The 18,385-nt window shown below is 40.7% G+C and overlaps 1 protein-coding gene across 1 annotated transcript in view; it reads right to left on the bottom strand.

Moving 5' to 3' along the window:
- The window catches only part of DHX36 (DEAH-box helicase 36), a 357,256-nt gene that overhangs the window by 230,759 nt on the left and 108,112 nt on the right, over window positions 1–18,385 (bottom strand). Inside the window, exons 7-8 of the mRNA XM_085634820.1 lie at window positions 13,381–13,455; window positions 6,959–7,125 (exon numbers count right to left, since the gene is read on the bottom strand). Coding sequence (XP_085490946.1) covers window positions 6,959–7,125; window positions 13,381–13,455 — 242 coding nt within the window. The remainder of the gene's footprint in view (window positions 1–6,958; window positions 7,126–13,380; window positions 13,456–18,385) is intronic.

The raw sequence follows: 18,385 nt of genomic DNA, 5'->3' as shown, positions 1-18,385 counted from the left end.
ACGTCCCGAGCTCTCCAACATATCTGCCCAGCTGTTGGTTCCTCCTGGAAGACTTCATGGACCGAGCCTGCAGCCAAAATCCCAAACCAGCAACTCCCATTAAAAACAACATGGCAACCAACGCCAAATCAGCACCCTGCACTTGGCTGCACTAGTGCCACTGTGGGTGCATCCTGTGTGCCCCCCTTTGCCCCGAGCTAAACCCTAGGAGCTTTACTCCCACATCCAGGTGGCGTGCCCGTGAGCAGCCACCAACCAGAGGCCCCCTATCCCCCATTGGATAACATTGGGCATCAGCACTCTGCACCTGGATGCCCTAGTGCCGCTGAGGGTGCTTTGAGAGTGCATCCTTGACCCTTGGGGAACCCTTGTTCTAACCCCAGAAAACCTACTCCAAAACCAAAGTACTTACCGTTAAACCGATTACACTGTTTTCTCCCATAGGACTGCATTGACTGCTTGGTTTGTATGAAACACTAAGAAACTGCAAAATTATAAAAACTGTTTTCCTTACCTTTTCTCTAGGAAGTGTGATATCTAGGCATATCACACTGAGTGGAAAAAGTAACTTCAGAAGTGATCTGCAAAGTAACTTGAAAAGTAATCTGAAAACTAATTCTACTGTTTCCTCAACAAATTACTTACCTGTAAACCAATCCAACTGCATTAAAATTGTATTTCACAGTTTAATTCCTGCAAGGTATGATATACTTACCTGTACCAGGCTTGGCTCTAGAAAATAAAATAGAACTAAATAATATTTTGTATACAAATAAACTACTTAAAGTTCAGTCTTTGAGTGTGCGACATCATTTCTTGCCCAAGTGTGTACAATGAATGCTTAACACTACCCTCTGATAAAGCCTTACTACTCGACCACACTACAACAAATAGAGAGTAAGGTATTATCTACATTTACCTCTGCCTACCTTTGGGGTTCCACTGGACTATCTGCACACTATACCTTACTTTGGTATAGTATATACAGAGCCAGTTTCCTACACCATGGCCTACGAGGCTGTAAAATCCTTAGGTCTACCAAGGGGGAATGGATTAGTAGGCCCCATTGATACTGACTACAGAAATGTTTTCTGACAATTCATCTTAGGAGTATTACAATCAAACTCTACCTCATGCTCTACAAAAGTTACACCAATACCCCTTTTAAGGAAATAGTCCAAGTGTTCCAATATTAGCTTTACAATAATCTTTGAGCCAAATGTTATTCTAGAGCAGAGCAGCAAAGCATATAAATTTATATAAACATTTTCAATGTCGCCACTTGTCACCAGTTTCAATGCCTCTATTTCAGTTAAAGAGTGTAGAATAAAGCTACTACAGAGAGGACTCAATGGCTGATTAAATAAAATAACGAAATCCAACATATTCGATTTCTGGACCCATTGGGCCTCCTTTCAATTTGTTTGACTTTAACTCACTTCTACACTCAAGGTGCTGTGATAGCTTGAAAAAAAGGATTTACCTTCTCGTTTAGGGATCTTGGGGGCCTTGGATCGTACCTTGAAGGCATCTTTTCAGTAGGGGCTACTGTTGATGAAATCGCCTCCATAACCCGCCTCTGCATAGAGACCCTATGTGAGATCAACATCAGCCTCTAGTGCTCTCACTCCTTTTTACATCCAGCATCCTGGTTCACAATATTCTTACTGATGCCTCTGGCGCTACGTAACATTGGCCCCCTTTTTGGGCAAATTACTCTTTTTCCAGCCTCTTCCACCTCATCAATCATCACCTAAGGAATAAGAAACAGGCCCTGTACCCATTTTAGTTGGAGGCACGGACCAGCATATTACTACTCATGAGGGTGAGGGACACAACTGATGCACTTGCAAATTTCAATTTTGTGAATCTGTTTCATAACACAGCATTTATTTTTTTTTCTTTTAACTATGCTTATTAGCCCCCGAGCCCTTTGGGTTCAAGGTTCCCCCGTATCATTTGTTAGCACAGAAGAGGAGTCTGGTGCGGTCCCTGATGTAGAAACCCCGCCTGTATGAATTACCCCTCTGAAAATTGGAAATGTTTTTACAGCAGCCTGATCCTCAGACATCTCAATTATACCCCCTGAATAGAGATGTCACATTATATATCTGGTCCTCCAATTGTTTAGATTTTTCAATAGTTTGATTACATAAAAGACCCTCAATCAAGCTCAGTTCCCCACTTGATTGTGGCCAGCTTTAACCACGGCGTTAGCTTAACTGCTTGCGATTCAAACTCTTTAACATTTGGGAATGACGTTTGACGCAGCACAGAGGAGGAAATACTTTGAACCCCCCGATAAAATTGGAGAAAACATGTTCAGCACATAATCAGAATTAGACACAGATATTTCGAACGAGAATAAAATAGAAGATAAAACGTTCTCAATACAAAACGATATTTGAGATTAAGCTCCCCCCCCACTAGTATTGGACAGATGCAAGTAAAATTGGGCACTAGAAGACATTCATTCTTCACAATTCAAGGAGTACAAGAACTCCCTCATGGCAGGAGTATTACTATGTAAAACAGGAAAGGACAAACAAATGGCCGGACTTTGGCAGAAACAGACACATCCTGCCACGACCAGGAACATCAGGGGACTCCGAGCATGCCCCGAACAACTGATTCCTTCCAGTCCATTCTATGTCCGGCAAAGTAAAATCCGTCTTCATGGTCAGCCCCTCACCAGTGTCTCCATGGAGTTTACCAAGGGAATCACACCACTTGGAATTAATGATGTTCTCCCTATGTCAAGAGGGGGGCTCTTATGCATTTCCGCAAAAGTCTCAGATGGGCTGCTTTCGGAGCTCAACTTAGCAAGACGATCCAGAACTGACAAAGTCGATGCAAAATCCAACTCCAGCAGACCCAGCTCTGTGTCGTTTCTTTTCCACTTTGGAGAACTCAGCTGATTGCGAAGGTCCCGGACACCACCACCCTCCTCTTTTAGGCAAGGGGATCTTCTGTCCGCAAACAAAAGCGGAAGATTTTGAGAAACTTGGACCCTGACTCAATGAAAAAGAGGAGAAGCTCAAAAGTTATTAAGCTCCTTAAACCCTCCATCCCTATCTAAGTCCATATCCACATATTTATCCAATTCTTTACTAATTGAAGAAAATAAATTCAAAAATGGAGTAGAATACTTAAGATGGAGCAGCAGTGGTCTTTTCCTACAAATAGATTTTAATTTCAAAGGATTGTTTGCAGTAATTAAGCAACCAGAGCACAACCTCCTCAATTCCATCTTGTCCAAGCAGCCCAAGAGAGTTTTGGAGCCCGCAACACCAAATGGTAGGCACGTGCACCTTCAACTGACTGACTGGCTGCTTATAGCTGGCCAGCTGACATGCTACTTATAGTTGATACATGGCAGAACTCGCCAGCTGTCTTGTTCAATGTGTGATGAAAATTTCTTAATTTATACAGTGACATATGAAACAGCACTCCGGTGGAGAACACCACTAAGTTTTCTTAGGGAGGAGCAGGCCGCACAGCGTCCTAGCAGGGCCACCTCCGCTCTTCACCTTGATAGATTTGACCAGCTAATTTAAGCAGGGTTCTAAAAATCATAAAAGTTTTACTAGAGCTACAGGTCTAGTAACTTGAAAAATCTACTCAACCTAATTGTAATGTACTTGACCCGTGGACTGGTCTCAACGAGATTGTCACACAGTTCACTTAACAAAATCCTCTAACTTCAGTCACAGAAAGAAAAATAAATGTAGGAAGACAAACTGACTTTTGACCTCTGTCTCTGAAAGCCGAGCAAATGTGACAAGATAACAAGATTTAGAGGCATCATTATTTCTCATTCACTTTGTAAGCAAGCAGAACATCTGTTGCCAGCTCACCAGAAAGTGCGAGTAGGCCCTAAAAATAGATTGTCCTGATTAAATATGACTCGCCATAGCGAGTGGATTTTTCGACCTGTCCGGTAGTGACAGTCCACACACACCAGCCCCACCCCAATCTCTCCCAACAAAGCCTCCTTAGAGGTTCCTGGGCACTAATTGCAAAAGTGCACATATTACACGAGATGCCCGAGCCACGGGACAGGTAAAAAAATAAAAAACACAAGAGGATTGTGAGCAGTATCACGACTTGCAGAACTGCATACAGAACTACGAACAAGAGTCACTTGCTCCTCAATTTTAGAAGAGGCACATTTAAATTAGGACTATTATAAATCTAGATGACTCATCAAATTACCTTTCCAGTTCCCATTCAAACATATAGGCTAAGGAAATGATGAATTGGAGATGACAGGGTTGAGTTGAGCGATATACCACAAAGTGGCAAGCTGTGCAGATTGCTTTTTCATCCCATTTGCAATGGAATAATTAGGCCACAGCTCACATGCCACTCAAAGTTCACTTGGTTAGAGAATCAAATGGCCACTTTTATTCGGATGCAATTTAGACCTGCTTGAGGCCAGGTGCCCAGCAGGCACACCACAAAACCACGCCCCAGTCAGATCTGGCAGCTCCTGATGGTGGAAGTGGGAAATAGCAGAAGAAAAGTGGGCCCGGAACTAGTCGAGAGGCAAACAAACAAGCTGAAACATACAGTAAGAGGTGAGCAGATAAGAACTAGGATGGTAGATGCTATGATGGTGCAAATGCAATGATGGCTGATGTCATAAGCACATTTGGCCGGCTTACCTGACATTGAAGAGAGAAGGAGCAAGAGAACATTGAATCATCCAGCCACTCCAGTATCCCACCATACTTTGTTTCCGCAACTGCTTTAATTCTTTTGAATTGAACCTTAGGAAGACTACTTAATATGGATCACTATCCCAATGGGATCACTGGGCAGCAGGTGGGTAGTTTATGATTTCAAGGAAGATTGCCATAATGGAGACATAGGATTAGAAGCTAGAACTAGCCCTTCTGCTGCACAAGACGTTCATCAAACCCATCCAACCAGTAGCAGCAGGAAGATCAGCATGACTGCAACCCACAAAAATCAGGAATAAGTTAATGAAACTGGTTGCCCACGAAAGTCTGTCCCACTGAGTTCACTCTAAAAAGAGGGAGAGGTAACTGTCTATATGAAGGACAGTTGCCTCGTCTTCCGCAGATGATAGCTAAGCCAATCTATAGCCATTCTGTCCCTCACTCGCATCATCCAGCTCATTAGGCAAATGCCTATTGTTTAACCCCTTCGATGTGTGTGACGGAGCGGTTCCGTCATGCCCGTCGGTCGCGCTGTGCACATGACGGACCTGCTCCGTCACGGCCACGCCCGCGCACGGAACCTTCAGCACGGCATGGTAATCCGCACCGCGCTGAAGGGGTTAAAAGGACCCTCACCCACACATAATTTGGGTAGCATGCTTCATTGTCAGGTCTTCATCCAGTCTAATACCCCCAGATGGGCTCAACCCTAACCCGTCATAATCAAAGAGGGGAGCTCAAGTTTTTATGTCAGGTTATATCACAATTTAAAATAGCTTCCAAGCCCCTTTGCCTTCCTTTACCTTCAGGGTATTTGAAGTACATGAGGTTTCGAAAATTCATTACAAGGAGGTGTAGTAACTTGAATAATCTACTCAACTCAACTGTAATGTACTTGACCTGTAAACTGGTCTCATTAAGTCATCCTACGCAAATATTTTATTTTTCAGAGCAACCTTTTTATTTATCATCACATATGAGAGTACCTTCTGATATGCAGGTTCAGCATTCCTGGTGTAAATAAACAAACCTATTTGGTTTGATTTCATAGACTAAACGTTTGTTCCATGTATAATAAGGATCGGGCCACATATAGGGTACACATGACACCAGACTTGCCTCTTAGTTCACTAATAGTATTGCCAACAGGACGGGGGCAGGAATGTTTCTCAGTTGATCTTTAAAAACTCACTTTTAATAAATATATTACTAAAGCATGAGGTGGTAGTGCACTGTCATTTACAGACAACAAATTTTTCATTCAAATGGCAAAAAATATTTCCACTAACATGCAGTTTTACTTCTAAAACTATATAGTGTATAAACAATAATCTTTGGAAATTGGATTCTGCAAACCTTTATCATTTGCACATCACCAAGTAATGTGCTCCGATTTGTTTTCATCCTTTTAAAATACTTTTTTCATCACACAGAATTACAAAAACAGGTACTTCATAACTAATGAAACTTATTTTGAAATGTTTACACAGTCACTTTTTAGCTATTTAAATGTGTGTTGGATAAAACAGGACATCCTACTGCCTTTCATTTCACACTTTTTGTACAGTCGTTTGTCAGACAGTTTACTTTACAAAATCCCCGAACTTTGCAGTCCGAGAAAGAAAAGTAATTGTAGATGTAATGTTTTACCTCTGTCTTTAAATACAGAATAAATATGACAAGATAAAAACAAGATTTAAAGGCATCTTTAATGCTCCTTCACTTTGTGAGTGAACAGAACATCTGTTTATCAGCCATAAATATAGCTCTCCCTGATAAAATCTGACTTTCCATAGCAAGTGGTCGAGTAGATTTGTCGAGGCCTGTACATTAAAAATGGAAGACGATGTGCTTGGAAAAAACTACTTCCCCCAGGTCTATCAAGGTCGCTATGTTTCAGCTGGCTTTTTTACCTGCCCTTTTGGGTCACCTAGCTTTCTTCAGAAGCATGTGGATCCCCAAAACTATTGCATTCAAACATATTTGTGTATTGCACATTCAATGAATGCATGACACAGTTATGGCTACAAACAGACTATCTTAATAGCTGATCCTTCACTAGTCACTTGGGAACTACCCGGTGTCCCTCCCATTTGGGAGAAACCAGGACTAGAATCTGTGTGGATTCATAGGAAACCTGTGTGTAAGTGTAATGAAGAGTTCCACATGCCTGCATTTTCCTAGGGGGCACAGACCTCAAAAAACAAACCAAGGAATGCGAAACAAAACTTCAGCATTTTTAATTCTCAGTAATTTAGAGAGGTTAAACTCACCAAAGTAAGCAGAGAACTTCTCAGCATTCAATGTCGCGCTCATCAGTATCACCTTAAGGTCAGTTCTCTTCTTGAGAAGATCTTTCACAATTGACATTAATACATCAGACTGTAGATTTCTTTCATGGATTTCATCCAGAACAATGTGACTCACACTAGTCAAGTGACTGGAACCAAATAAAAATAGTTTATTGAAAACGCCACAATCCCTCCACCACTATTTCCAACAAATGCTCTTTTGTAACTAGCCCTGCCGACACTCACTTGCTCACACTTGTAGACATCCCTAGTCTAGCTAATGATGGACACTTCACAGATTAATATTTCTCTAGAAACTTTCAGACACATTGTTAGGAACCACCAGGTTCACTGTAAGGCTCTATTAAAAAAACATCTCATTTATTTATATACGGACACGTTAAATATTGACCTGTAAGGTCCAGGCAGAAGATCGGACTAGAGAAACACTGGAATTTTACACACATTATGGTCACCCAGTTACTTAGAGCCCATTTCAAACCAGAGTGCACTTAAATGTGCAAGTCAATTACCTAGAAAGGGGAAGGAGTAAGCATACAAGGCTACTGCACACAAACTCATGTGTGACATGCTAGTTAAAAATATGCATTCCCAGAATTCCTGAGGCTTTCCATTGGTTGCCATATGATTGGCAAATGTATGCTCAGATTTTATGACAGTTCAAAACCCATGGCAGCTGCACCACTACACAAATGCCACTTACTTTGTAACCTCTTTTGAACACCTTGATAAACATTCATCTCTTTAAAAAAATCAGAGTTTGAATGCATGTATAAGACCACACACCCAGGGGTTAGCCTGCCATTCCAGAAGTGTTTTTCTCGGTGCAGCAGAAAAATTGTTCACAACTTTTAGAGATTTTCTAGGCATAGCACCTATGATTTGTTTTAATTAAAATGGCGGAATGTATCTCCATAAGTATAGGTTCATATTGTTGTAAAACTAAGATTAGCTTTCACATGATAACTGTGGTCCCAAGAACATGAATATTATAAAGAAAATATATATATACGCTGTGGCATACACGACCAGAGCTTACATAATGTATGGTAAGAACTCGGGCACCATTTACAACTGAAAGCAAGAAATATTAAATATTCCCCTTGAAAGCAGAGCGCTCCAAGAGGCAAAATGTTATTTTGACTGAGGTAAAAGAAACTATAGCACTGTTCGTGCAAGCAGATTTCAACAATGGAAGATGAAGTAAGCACATTTTTTTCAGATGGTGATAAACCCCAGAGACCAACTTTAAATAACTTTCATTCGAATCTGCACTTAGTTTTTTTGTAAACAATAGTACAGCATAGCCATAATGTTCTCCCATTCCTATACACTCTTAAAGGCATGTCTGGGAATGCTTTCAACAGCTTTACAATACTTAGAAAGCAATGCAAAGTTAAATCAATTTCCCCGTGAGAGATCAAACAAGCATTGAAAATGCAATAGGTCCCACTTTGATTAAGTTAAAGCCATTTGCTTTGCTAATGGTATTGTATTCTAGCTTTGCATTATTTAATGTAGGTTTGTGATATGTGCATATATTTGCTCTCCCCTGGCGCCTTTCGTCTGTCTCATGCTATTGTAATCCTCACTATACGAAGTAAGCAGACATACTATTCTTCTATTCATTCACCTCCCAAATCTGAAACACTGCTCTTTTCCTACTAACGCTATGCTTTAAACTACTACACATCTAACAAAACAATTCTAACTACATACAACTACAACATATCACAAATATACACTTAATAATGCAAAGCTAGAATACAATACCATTAGAAAAGCAAATGGCTTTAACTTAATCAAAGGCGAGACCTATAGCATTTTCATTGCTTGTTCTGGCTAATGCTCTTACCCTCACACAAGACCTGTCCACTATGGGTCTTTTCCATCACTCAGTACTGTACCAGCCCCCATACCAGAAATGGAATACCTGAAGCGATCTAACACATACAGCTGGTCACTCGGAGGACTGCACTGTAGTTCAGCAATGCAGGTCCCAATTAGCTGCATCCTATATGTGTCGCTTTTCATCTCACTATGCCTATCCGAGCAGATCTTTCTGACCATTTCTCTCACCAAACATGCCTGCTCAGGACCATGAATTGTAAACAAAATATCAGACTGGACAACCCAGTACAGTAACCATATAAATAGATTATCATCATATGAAATACCACAGAAAGACCTCCACAGTTGCTCAAAGCTGCGTGCATACTGAAAAAGTGCACAATCTCAACCTAATATAAACTTTTGACTTCTACTAAAGCGGTTGTCCATTTACTTACTTATATAATATTGTGTGACCTCCTCTGATGTGACTGTAAAAATTACCCCGAAGTTTTGTCCTGAATTTTGACCCTTTATCCTAAATTTTTACACTCATCGTCCTGACTTTGCACCCATGCCAGTTGGTCACCCTAGTGTGCACTGACCCACGCCATTTAGGACCAAACACTTAAGTTTACAAAAAAGTGATGGATGGAATGCTTGAATTAATCTCAGTCACTGTTAATCATGACAGGTTTGAAATTCTAATGCAATCCAGTGTCAATCATGCACTGCCACCCACTTTCTGAAGAGAACAACTCTGACCATCCTGATCTAACATTATGTGAAACCCAGTCTCTCACCATGAGACGATCCCTGCTGATCGGAGGAAAGTCGGGTCTCTTGCAGGGCCCAGGTTCGTTGCTCATGTCCATAGCGGCTCCGGCATCCCGTTTTCTTTTACGATTGCCGCTGCTCTTATTGTGAGATAGTTAAATTTGCTTAATCGCGAGCTCAAAAACAGAAATCTTTTAAAGTGGCTCACAATATTCAATATACCAATTCAAACGAAAAACGAAAAAGGGCAACATCCAGAATGTAAATCACCATACATTTATTTACTTTTAAAGGCAAATTAAATTATTTCGTTTTTGGTAAAACAGTGCGAGGTTGCTCCAGAGGGAACGTGCATCAAGAGAAAGTGATTAAAGGGTGAGTGAGTGAGACAGAAAGTAATAGGACATAGTAATAAAAATGTTTTTTGAGTTAACAGCAGGGATCGGTTATAATTCACCGTCCACAATCAAAACCTGGCCACATTCATAAATTGCCAAAACAAATTACTATAATTCAAAAAAGAGACCCAATTAATGGTCTAGCACGAAGGACGGTTATGTGTCCCAGGCGGTTAAGGGAGGGCGTCGACGTTTCGACCCGTCTCGATGGCTTTAAGGGGATTTAAACCTTGGTCGTGCGGGTCTTCATCAGGACCAAAAGGGGCAACCTGACTGGCTTGTAGATTAAATCATGCAACTAGAACATTAAAAACAAGGGTGAAGTGGGAAGGATGTTGACCTGAATTAAAGGAATTTTCATTCAAAAAAGAAAGAAAGACAGCCTAATGGATCATTTACCTGATAAAATTCAATGATGTTGGAAACGTGTGCCCAACGTTCTAATAGCTGGGAGACTTAATATCAAGGGTCGAGGAGAGACATAAAGATGTCTTGATGTTGAAGAAATCAATTCAAGCTGTCGAGGAAAATAATAATGAAACCAGGGTTGGTTCAAAAATCGGCGGAATTACAATTCCGAGTACCAAATTACTATGTCCTATTACTTTCTGTCTCACAAACTCACCCTTTAATCACTTTCTCTTGATGCACGTTCCCTCTGGAGCAACCTCGCACTGGTTTACCAAAAACGAAATAATTTAATTTAATTTGCCTTTAAAAGTAAATAAATGTATGGTGATTTCCTTTTTCGTTTTTCGTTTTTCGTTTCTCGTTTGAATTGGTATATTGAATATTGTGAGCCACTTTAAAAGATTTCTGTTTTTGAGCTCGCGATTAAGCAAATTATTTAACTGAGTGAGAACTGTTTTGCTCTGATGTATTAATAATTGGTCCAGGACCACTGTTTTTGATACTAAGATTACACCCAGGTCCTTCACCCTTGGGTTACCCCATTTTTGTAATGGCTTATTGTGAGATACGCTGGTGAATTCCTTGCCGGTGCTGCCTTCTCCGTCGTGCACCTCCATGGAACCCACGGCCTCCATCCGCCGCCGCTTGAATCGGCGTACAACCACGAGCCCTGCCCAACCCAACAGACCGAAGTAGCCCAGCGTTTACTCCTATTAGGTGCCAGCATGAACATAGAGGAAGGACATCCAGTGAAACCCACGGTCCATGTTAGGACACATTCATTAGATAGTCTTGCTTGTCACCAACGACTTTGAAGAACGTGTAGTAGCTCAATGAAACACGTAAATTAGATTTTTTAAATGTATTTTCTATAAACTATGTTCGACCCCAGAAAGAAGTTATTTATCTATTTTGAATTTCTCAGAAAAAATAGGGTTTTAAAGCAACATTTCCAGATTACGACTTTTTAGAAACCCCTGATGGCGGCCATTGTAATGGTCGTTTAGCTACATTTACATAGGAGTTATCATGCATATGAGTTTATTGTTTTTCGGACAGTTTCTCTTTCCCTGCTACTTTGCAGCTATTCAAGATGGCCACCTTAGCAGACATGCTCGATATCTGGTATGCCTATTTTATTGCGGTCTAGTGTTTATATTATTATTTCCGACTAAAGCATTCTGCGTCATGTACATTTGTCGCTACGGTGGCCATAGACACAGAGGAGTGCTCCAGTTCTTGCTGGTAGGATAGCGCAACTTGTTCTGCAAGTCGTTCCTCTGTGTCCAAAGCTGAGGGCGGAGTGTTGCTTGTGTATTGTTGTCAAGAGCCGAGACATAGAGGTTCCGACCATATCTGCCACCATGTGCAGCCCACTGGAGAAGCCGCAGATCATCTTTCACATCCAGAAGTCGCTTAACTACACTGTCTTTGATTGCAAGTCGCTGCCGTGCAGTGCCCATTTTGTTTGTTTGGGCAACTACCCGCGGTGCACCGGCGTACTACAGATCTACGAAATACAGCACGGAGAGGTGCAGCCATCAGCGGACCCCCTGTTAAGTTGGGGACTTTAGGCTAGTATTGGGTTTTGTAGTTAACACCACCCGTCATCATTGGGTTTCTAATGGGGAAGGAGCACTTGGATCCCTGCAGGGGTATGGCTCTCTTTAAACCAGTATAAACAAGTGCAGTATCGAAAGTGAAAGAGGACTGCGCTGCAGCCGAAGCATGGGGATCTCTTGTCTTTATGGGGCCATGTGTTTCCAATTAGAAACACATGTCCCCATAAAGATAAGAAACTGCTTTGTGACAGCAGTAAAGCAGGCGGCCCAGTCCGGCTCGGAGGCGAAAGGGCGTTACCCAAAAACCCTCATTTCCAATGGCAGGCCACCGTTTAGCATAAACGGTGACGCCAGCCAATGGAAATGAGGGGCAGGGCTTCAAGCCCTCTACTGAAACTCCTCGTTAACAATAAATCTCGGCGAGGCGAGCAACGCTTTGCGCTGCAACGCCACGCGAGACCTAAAAACACGTTATGGAGTAGTTGCTTATACGCTCTTATTTGTTATACTGACTGTAAAACAGGAATGTTGGTTGCTTACGCTAAAGATTGAATAATAATTTACTAACTCCTGATTGAAAGGATGGACTCCATGGTTATCAACATTAACTGAGTTATTACTTGATTTTCATTATCAAAATTACCAGAAAGAAAATTTTTACCTGAGGGTTTTAACCAATATCCAATGCATTATAATTGCACACTATGGTTAACTTTCTAGAATATGCATTCATTTTGTAGGCTAAAATCAAAATGCTATCTTTAGAACCTAAAGGACAACAAATGGCCTTCGTGCAGGTCAGACGTGCTTCAAAGTTTCCAGGTAAACCTCCAAAAAATACATTATCTGAGGGTTGCATGGTTCTGCAAAAAACACATACCATGACACACTGTCTGGCCCGTCACTGTAAAACTTCTAATGCATCTCAAAGCAGAGATAATTGATCTTGTATATGATAAATGATCTTGTATATGCGTGGTTAAGGCAAGCGTGGTTGTGTTTGCGTTGTTCAGACACGTGTGGCTGCGCCCGCGCTGTTCCGACTGTTTCCCCTTGTATATACACTTTTAGAACCCAATCTGTTGTCAGGCAAGATTTAAGGATTAACTGGTTGACAATTTGGGAATTTGCACTGAAAAACGCCTAAAATTAATCGAATTTTTTTTTGCAATTCAAAGTCTGTAGAAAATGGAATTAAAATATTTCTATTGAAATAAAGCTAAAAACTCGCAACTATCAGAGTAAAACAGACTTGTACTAGAACATCACGGTAAACCACATAATGAAGAAAAAAACATACGAAAATGATTGCCGTTTATAACTCAAAAGATCTTACTAACATTATAGTGTTATAATACATTTACAAACATCACAATTTCTACTCATGCTTTAAGAAAATACATACTGGTCAGACTGGAGCCACTGAAGGATGATGCCTGTGGTACAATACAAAATGGATCCTTGTTTCCTTGGCAACCGACTGCAAGACAAAATATTGCAAAGAGTTGGAATTTCGTGTTTTAGGGTCTAGTGCAAAAGCTTGATCTCGTGTGGTACATCACAAAGACTTTTCAAAATGCAGTCTGGTAAAGAGGAAACAAGCATTGTAAAGGGAACTAGTGTGTTTCTTTTCAAAGTATCGGTGCATCCTATTCAGGCTATCAATGCTAGTACCCCCAGCCACCATGAGTGCCTCTGTCTCGCTTATATTACACTGCCTATTAAGACCTATAATCGTGAGAGGGTAAAAGTAATAATTACAGACTGGAAAGTGCATAAACTTCAGATAAAGATATGGATCACCCCAATGCATTGTTCCAATGAGCAAAGCAGCCACTAACCAGACCAAAGTGAACAATAACCAACTGAAAGCCAATGCTCTAGAAACAGTAAGCGCCACAGCAAGTGTTAGCGACACCACAGTGTGGTGAAATTATTACCATAATAGAAGGTAACTATTAGAGTATGAACAGTTACCAACTTGCTACTGCGCACATAGTATTAATACTTAACACCTAGTACAATTTACATTAACTATGCATGGAGTTTTAAGCCAGCAAGTCTACTGACTGCACGTGCCACACAGTTTTATGACTGTATAGGAGATCCACGTCACGGCATATGAAAGGAACTCATTTTCTTGATACAAAGATTACATTATTAAACAAGGCAGAATCAGCTAAAAGGGTCAAGTCAGGTATGAAATTAAATATTACCCCCCTGATAGCATGTGTTGTAGAAATAGCAAGGGCCTTTCTTTTTGAGAAATTTGGTATCCTTTTGTAAAAAAAACGCTTACTTACGTCATTATAAAGCAGTCAAAGAAATAACTATTACCCAATCAGAGTGCAATGTCTGAAGTTTTAAATTAATTGAAGTACAGGCAGAGGTCTTACCTTTTTTTTTATTGACTATCAGTAAAAAGAACCGAAAATGAAAAATTATAATACACTCAGAGCCAAAATAGCAAAGATAGTATGTTAACTCCGTTCACAGCGAGGACAAAAGTTGAATTTTTGGGTGATAGCACCATCTACTGAATAAAGGTCGTAGCATTAAACTATGTACATAATTTCTGGTCCACATACAGGTCCAATTACCTTGTTCTGTGTCTTAGTCCGCATCTGCTGACATACAGAAATAAAGATAGCCCACAGGCCTCGCTACAAATTCTAACCCCAGACTGAGCCAGTAAATCTACTGTGGCACTTTTTTTCACGAGAGAAGACCATACCTATCCAACTGAAGAACAATCTCACTGTGCCAGAAGGGGGCGGGGGCTCGTGCCTTCAAGTTTTTAACCCCAAAAAAGGCTGAGGCTGGTGCCATTGTCCCGGGGTGTTTTTACACTCCTTAATGGACGTAGGCAGTTCAAGGACTCAGAAAAGAGCTGGAAACCCCATATTTACTGTGGTTATCAGCTGGTTCTCTCTGCCACCTGTGATATTGACTCCTCACCGGGAGACAGTGTGATGGCCGCAGATATCCTGAGTCACAATGTGCCACCGTGTGCGTTAGCAGGTATGGAAGACTCCTATCCCCACATTCTAATATTTTTCGTACTCTAATACCAACGAATTTTAGTCACACGGTTTTGCCTACACGTCCTGCTTCAGAGAAGTGGTGGGGCAACTCAAATCTCTGTTTTCAATAGCTCTAGCATAATCAGCAATATGCTCTTTTAAGCTCCTAATGTTGCAAATGAGCATTCTATGAAATATAGACGAAGGAAGTTGTGACACAGTTAATGAACAAATAACTCATATCCAGCAGGTTAAATTCGTCCACTGTTTAATTTTTGGGTGGAGCGCAGAATACATTTGCACATTTTCTAATGCCCACATATTTTAAAAGAAAAAAAAAGGTTTAGACGGAAGTCACTTTCTTTCAGCCGTTTTAAAAGTCTCAAAATAACTCTTGCACAACATGTCCCTCAAATTAGACAATTTTCTTCAGATAACGGATGGATGTTACCTTGTGCTCACTATTGTATTCCATGTTATAAGATTTCAATGTTTATTGATGAATTTACTAATCTCTGTACAGGCTAGAATATATTCTATCTTTAGAGGAGTTATCTTTTTTCATTAGATTATGATTTTTAGTATTGAAGTTAAAGTGTGTTTCAATGTATGATGTGCCTTTACTAACATACTAATGTGTGATTAAACTATTGATGGTTTAACAGAATTAGATGGGGAAAGTAATTCAGAAGTAGATTTATTATGCGCTTGGAGCATCTGAGCATCCCTTGCAGCATTCATCTTAACTCGAAGACTTAGGTTGCCATCGAAGGTCGTCGGAGCCGTGAAAATCCTGCAAAGTTTGCCAATGTATTCAAAGAAGAGCAGATTTGGAACATGAGACCTCTGCGGCTTATAGCTGTACATCAGCAATTTTCAATGATTGCGCAAGTCTGTGTATATGTCTCTTAGTAGTATTACGATTTTAAGCCAGTGGTACTAACATATAACTAGATTAGAGTCCAGTTAGAACAATACTACATGGATAATAAATATATAACAAATCATTATTGGTTTGTGTCCCTAAGAGCAGTTTTGCTGTATATAAGAGACATGGCATAATAACCTCCATTTTGTGAGCTGCAGCTTCCCTGTGCCCAACATTGCAGTGAACCAAGGACCAGTAGATGGTAAGGAGACAGACTTTGAGCTGTCTATTTCCTGACATTTTAAAAGTGATTTTCCTCTACCTGTGACTGCCCGATTTCCCCCCGTTTTGTTTGTGGGCTTGATAGTTTAAAAGGATTATGTAACTTCCCCAGTAAGCATCTGTTCTTGGCGTGTTGAGCTGTAGATTCACATGCTTTGCATACTCCTGCCATCTAGCCTTGGGTCCGGATGATTGCAAGTTGTTTATCTTCAAAGAAGTCTTTTCCAGTCACGGTGTAAGATGACTCCTCCTTTTGGTGATAGTGCGCATGGGCATCAACTCCATTGTTAGATTGTTTTGCCGGAAGAGGGTGAGAATGGAGTGAGTGAGTGTAGTACAGAGATGTCCATACGTATGTAATTTAAATAATGAGAACTGCATCATCTACAGGTGCCCGTGGGGGGGGGGGGGGGCGCATTTGAATCTACAGCTCTACATGCCAAGAACAGATACTTACTAGGTAAGTAACAATCTGTTTGAGGCATGTGTACTGTAGATACACATGCTTTGCAGACTATATAGCAGTATTGTCCCAAAGTGGTGGTTAACCAGTAGTTGTTGCAGTTGTTTGAAAAAGTGTCTTTAGCACTGCTTGCCCTACATTGGCGATTGACATGATAACATATACATAGAATAGTGTTTAGCAAATGTGTGTGGTGTGGACCATGTTTCTGCTTTACAAATGTCAGCTATAGAAATGTTACATAAAAAGGCCATAGATTATCCTATTTTACGAGCTGAATGTGCTCTAGGAGGTCAACACAAAAGCACAGGTGCACCACTCAAAAGAAACTTTATCAAAAAGGAAAATTTTAACGCCCATATCCAGTAAAGAGAGTTCTTGAATTTTTTCTCTCTTTTATTGTTTCATTTTCATTTCACGTAGATAAAACACAGCGTTCAACACACAGAACAGCCGACGCGTTTCGTCCCAATGCAGGAATTCTTCAGGGCACTAAAATTAGGTAGAGTCAAACCATCTACATAAAATTTTTTGGTTCTAGAATTCCCTAAGGAGAGCTGTTCCCCGTCCAGTAGAATATTGTGTCAAGGAGTAGCGCCGTCTATATAGAGGTAACGATCAATTAATAGCTAGAAAAGCATGCCCCACTTTAATGATGTCCAGCTCCGCCAGTATGTACAGGCTCAGTGTAACTCCTATGCGAGGTTGTCTTTCAAGTAGTCACACCAAGGCCTAGTGGGGAGACGAGTGACACCCCCTGATAAGGGATAGACCCGGTGTAGTAAATAAGACCTCTACACCTATAATGCATCTGGACCGAGCAGGCGTCCCATTGCAAACAACCTAATAGTTGCAACCCAATAAGGCAGGAAAACAACAGCCAGAGTAGAGTTGTGGCAATTGACACAGGCACTGTGGGACGTGACAGCAACACGGACGGGCAGGAAGTGCTCTAGGAGGTATAGATAAAGTTCTATTAGCCTTAGCATAGCAAGTTTGAATTCATTTAACAATCCATCTTGAAATACCAGATTTAGAGATAGGATTGCATTTGTGAGGCGTAGCAAATGCAACAAACAGTTGCTTTGTCTTACAAAAATCTTTTGTCCTTTCAATATAGTACAGTGACGCTCTTCTGATATCAAGTGTGGGAAGAGCTCATCTCTGCTACTGAATCAGGTTGAGGGAAGAACATAGGTAGCTCAACTGATTGATTGGTACGAAAAACAGAAACCAAGTTATTTTCGGTTAGTGTGAAGAACTTCTCTATCTTTATGAAGCTGAAAGAAGGGTTCTCCTAAGGTGAATGCTTGTAGCTCACCAACTCTCCTTAATGAAGTGATAGCAATGAGGAAAGCAAATTTCCATGAAAGAAACTGTAATGGACAACTGTGTAATGGCTCAAAAGATGGACCCATGAGTCTTGTAAGCACAATGTTCAGATTCCATACAAGTGCATGAGATACTTTTTTAGGGCCCTGCATAAAGGCTTTAATTACTGGCACCTTGAACAAAGACAATTGTTCTCTCTTTTGCAAATATGCAGCTACTGCCACAAGGTGCAATCGAATAGATGTGTAAGCTAGACCCGCTTGCTGTAGATGCAACAGGTAACTAGTAATATTTTGGAAAGAGGCATCTAACGGATCAATATTGTTGTTACGATATACAACAAATCTTTTCCATTTTACTTCATAACATGCTCTGGTGGTAGGTTTTCTTGCTTCTTTAAGAATAGTCATACAATCTGTTGGCAAATTTAAGTATCCAAACT

This window comes from Triturus cristatus, chromosome 11 (genome assembly GCF_964204655.1).
Source record: "Triturus cristatus chromosome 11, aTriCri1.1, whole genome shotgun sequence".
In the NCBI taxonomy this organism is placed as follows: Eukaryota; Metazoa; Chordata; class Amphibia; order Caudata; family Salamandridae; genus Triturus; species Triturus cristatus.
The sequence above is the reverse complement of the archived record's forward strand: the minus strand, read 5'-3'. Positions and strand labels throughout refer to the sequence as shown.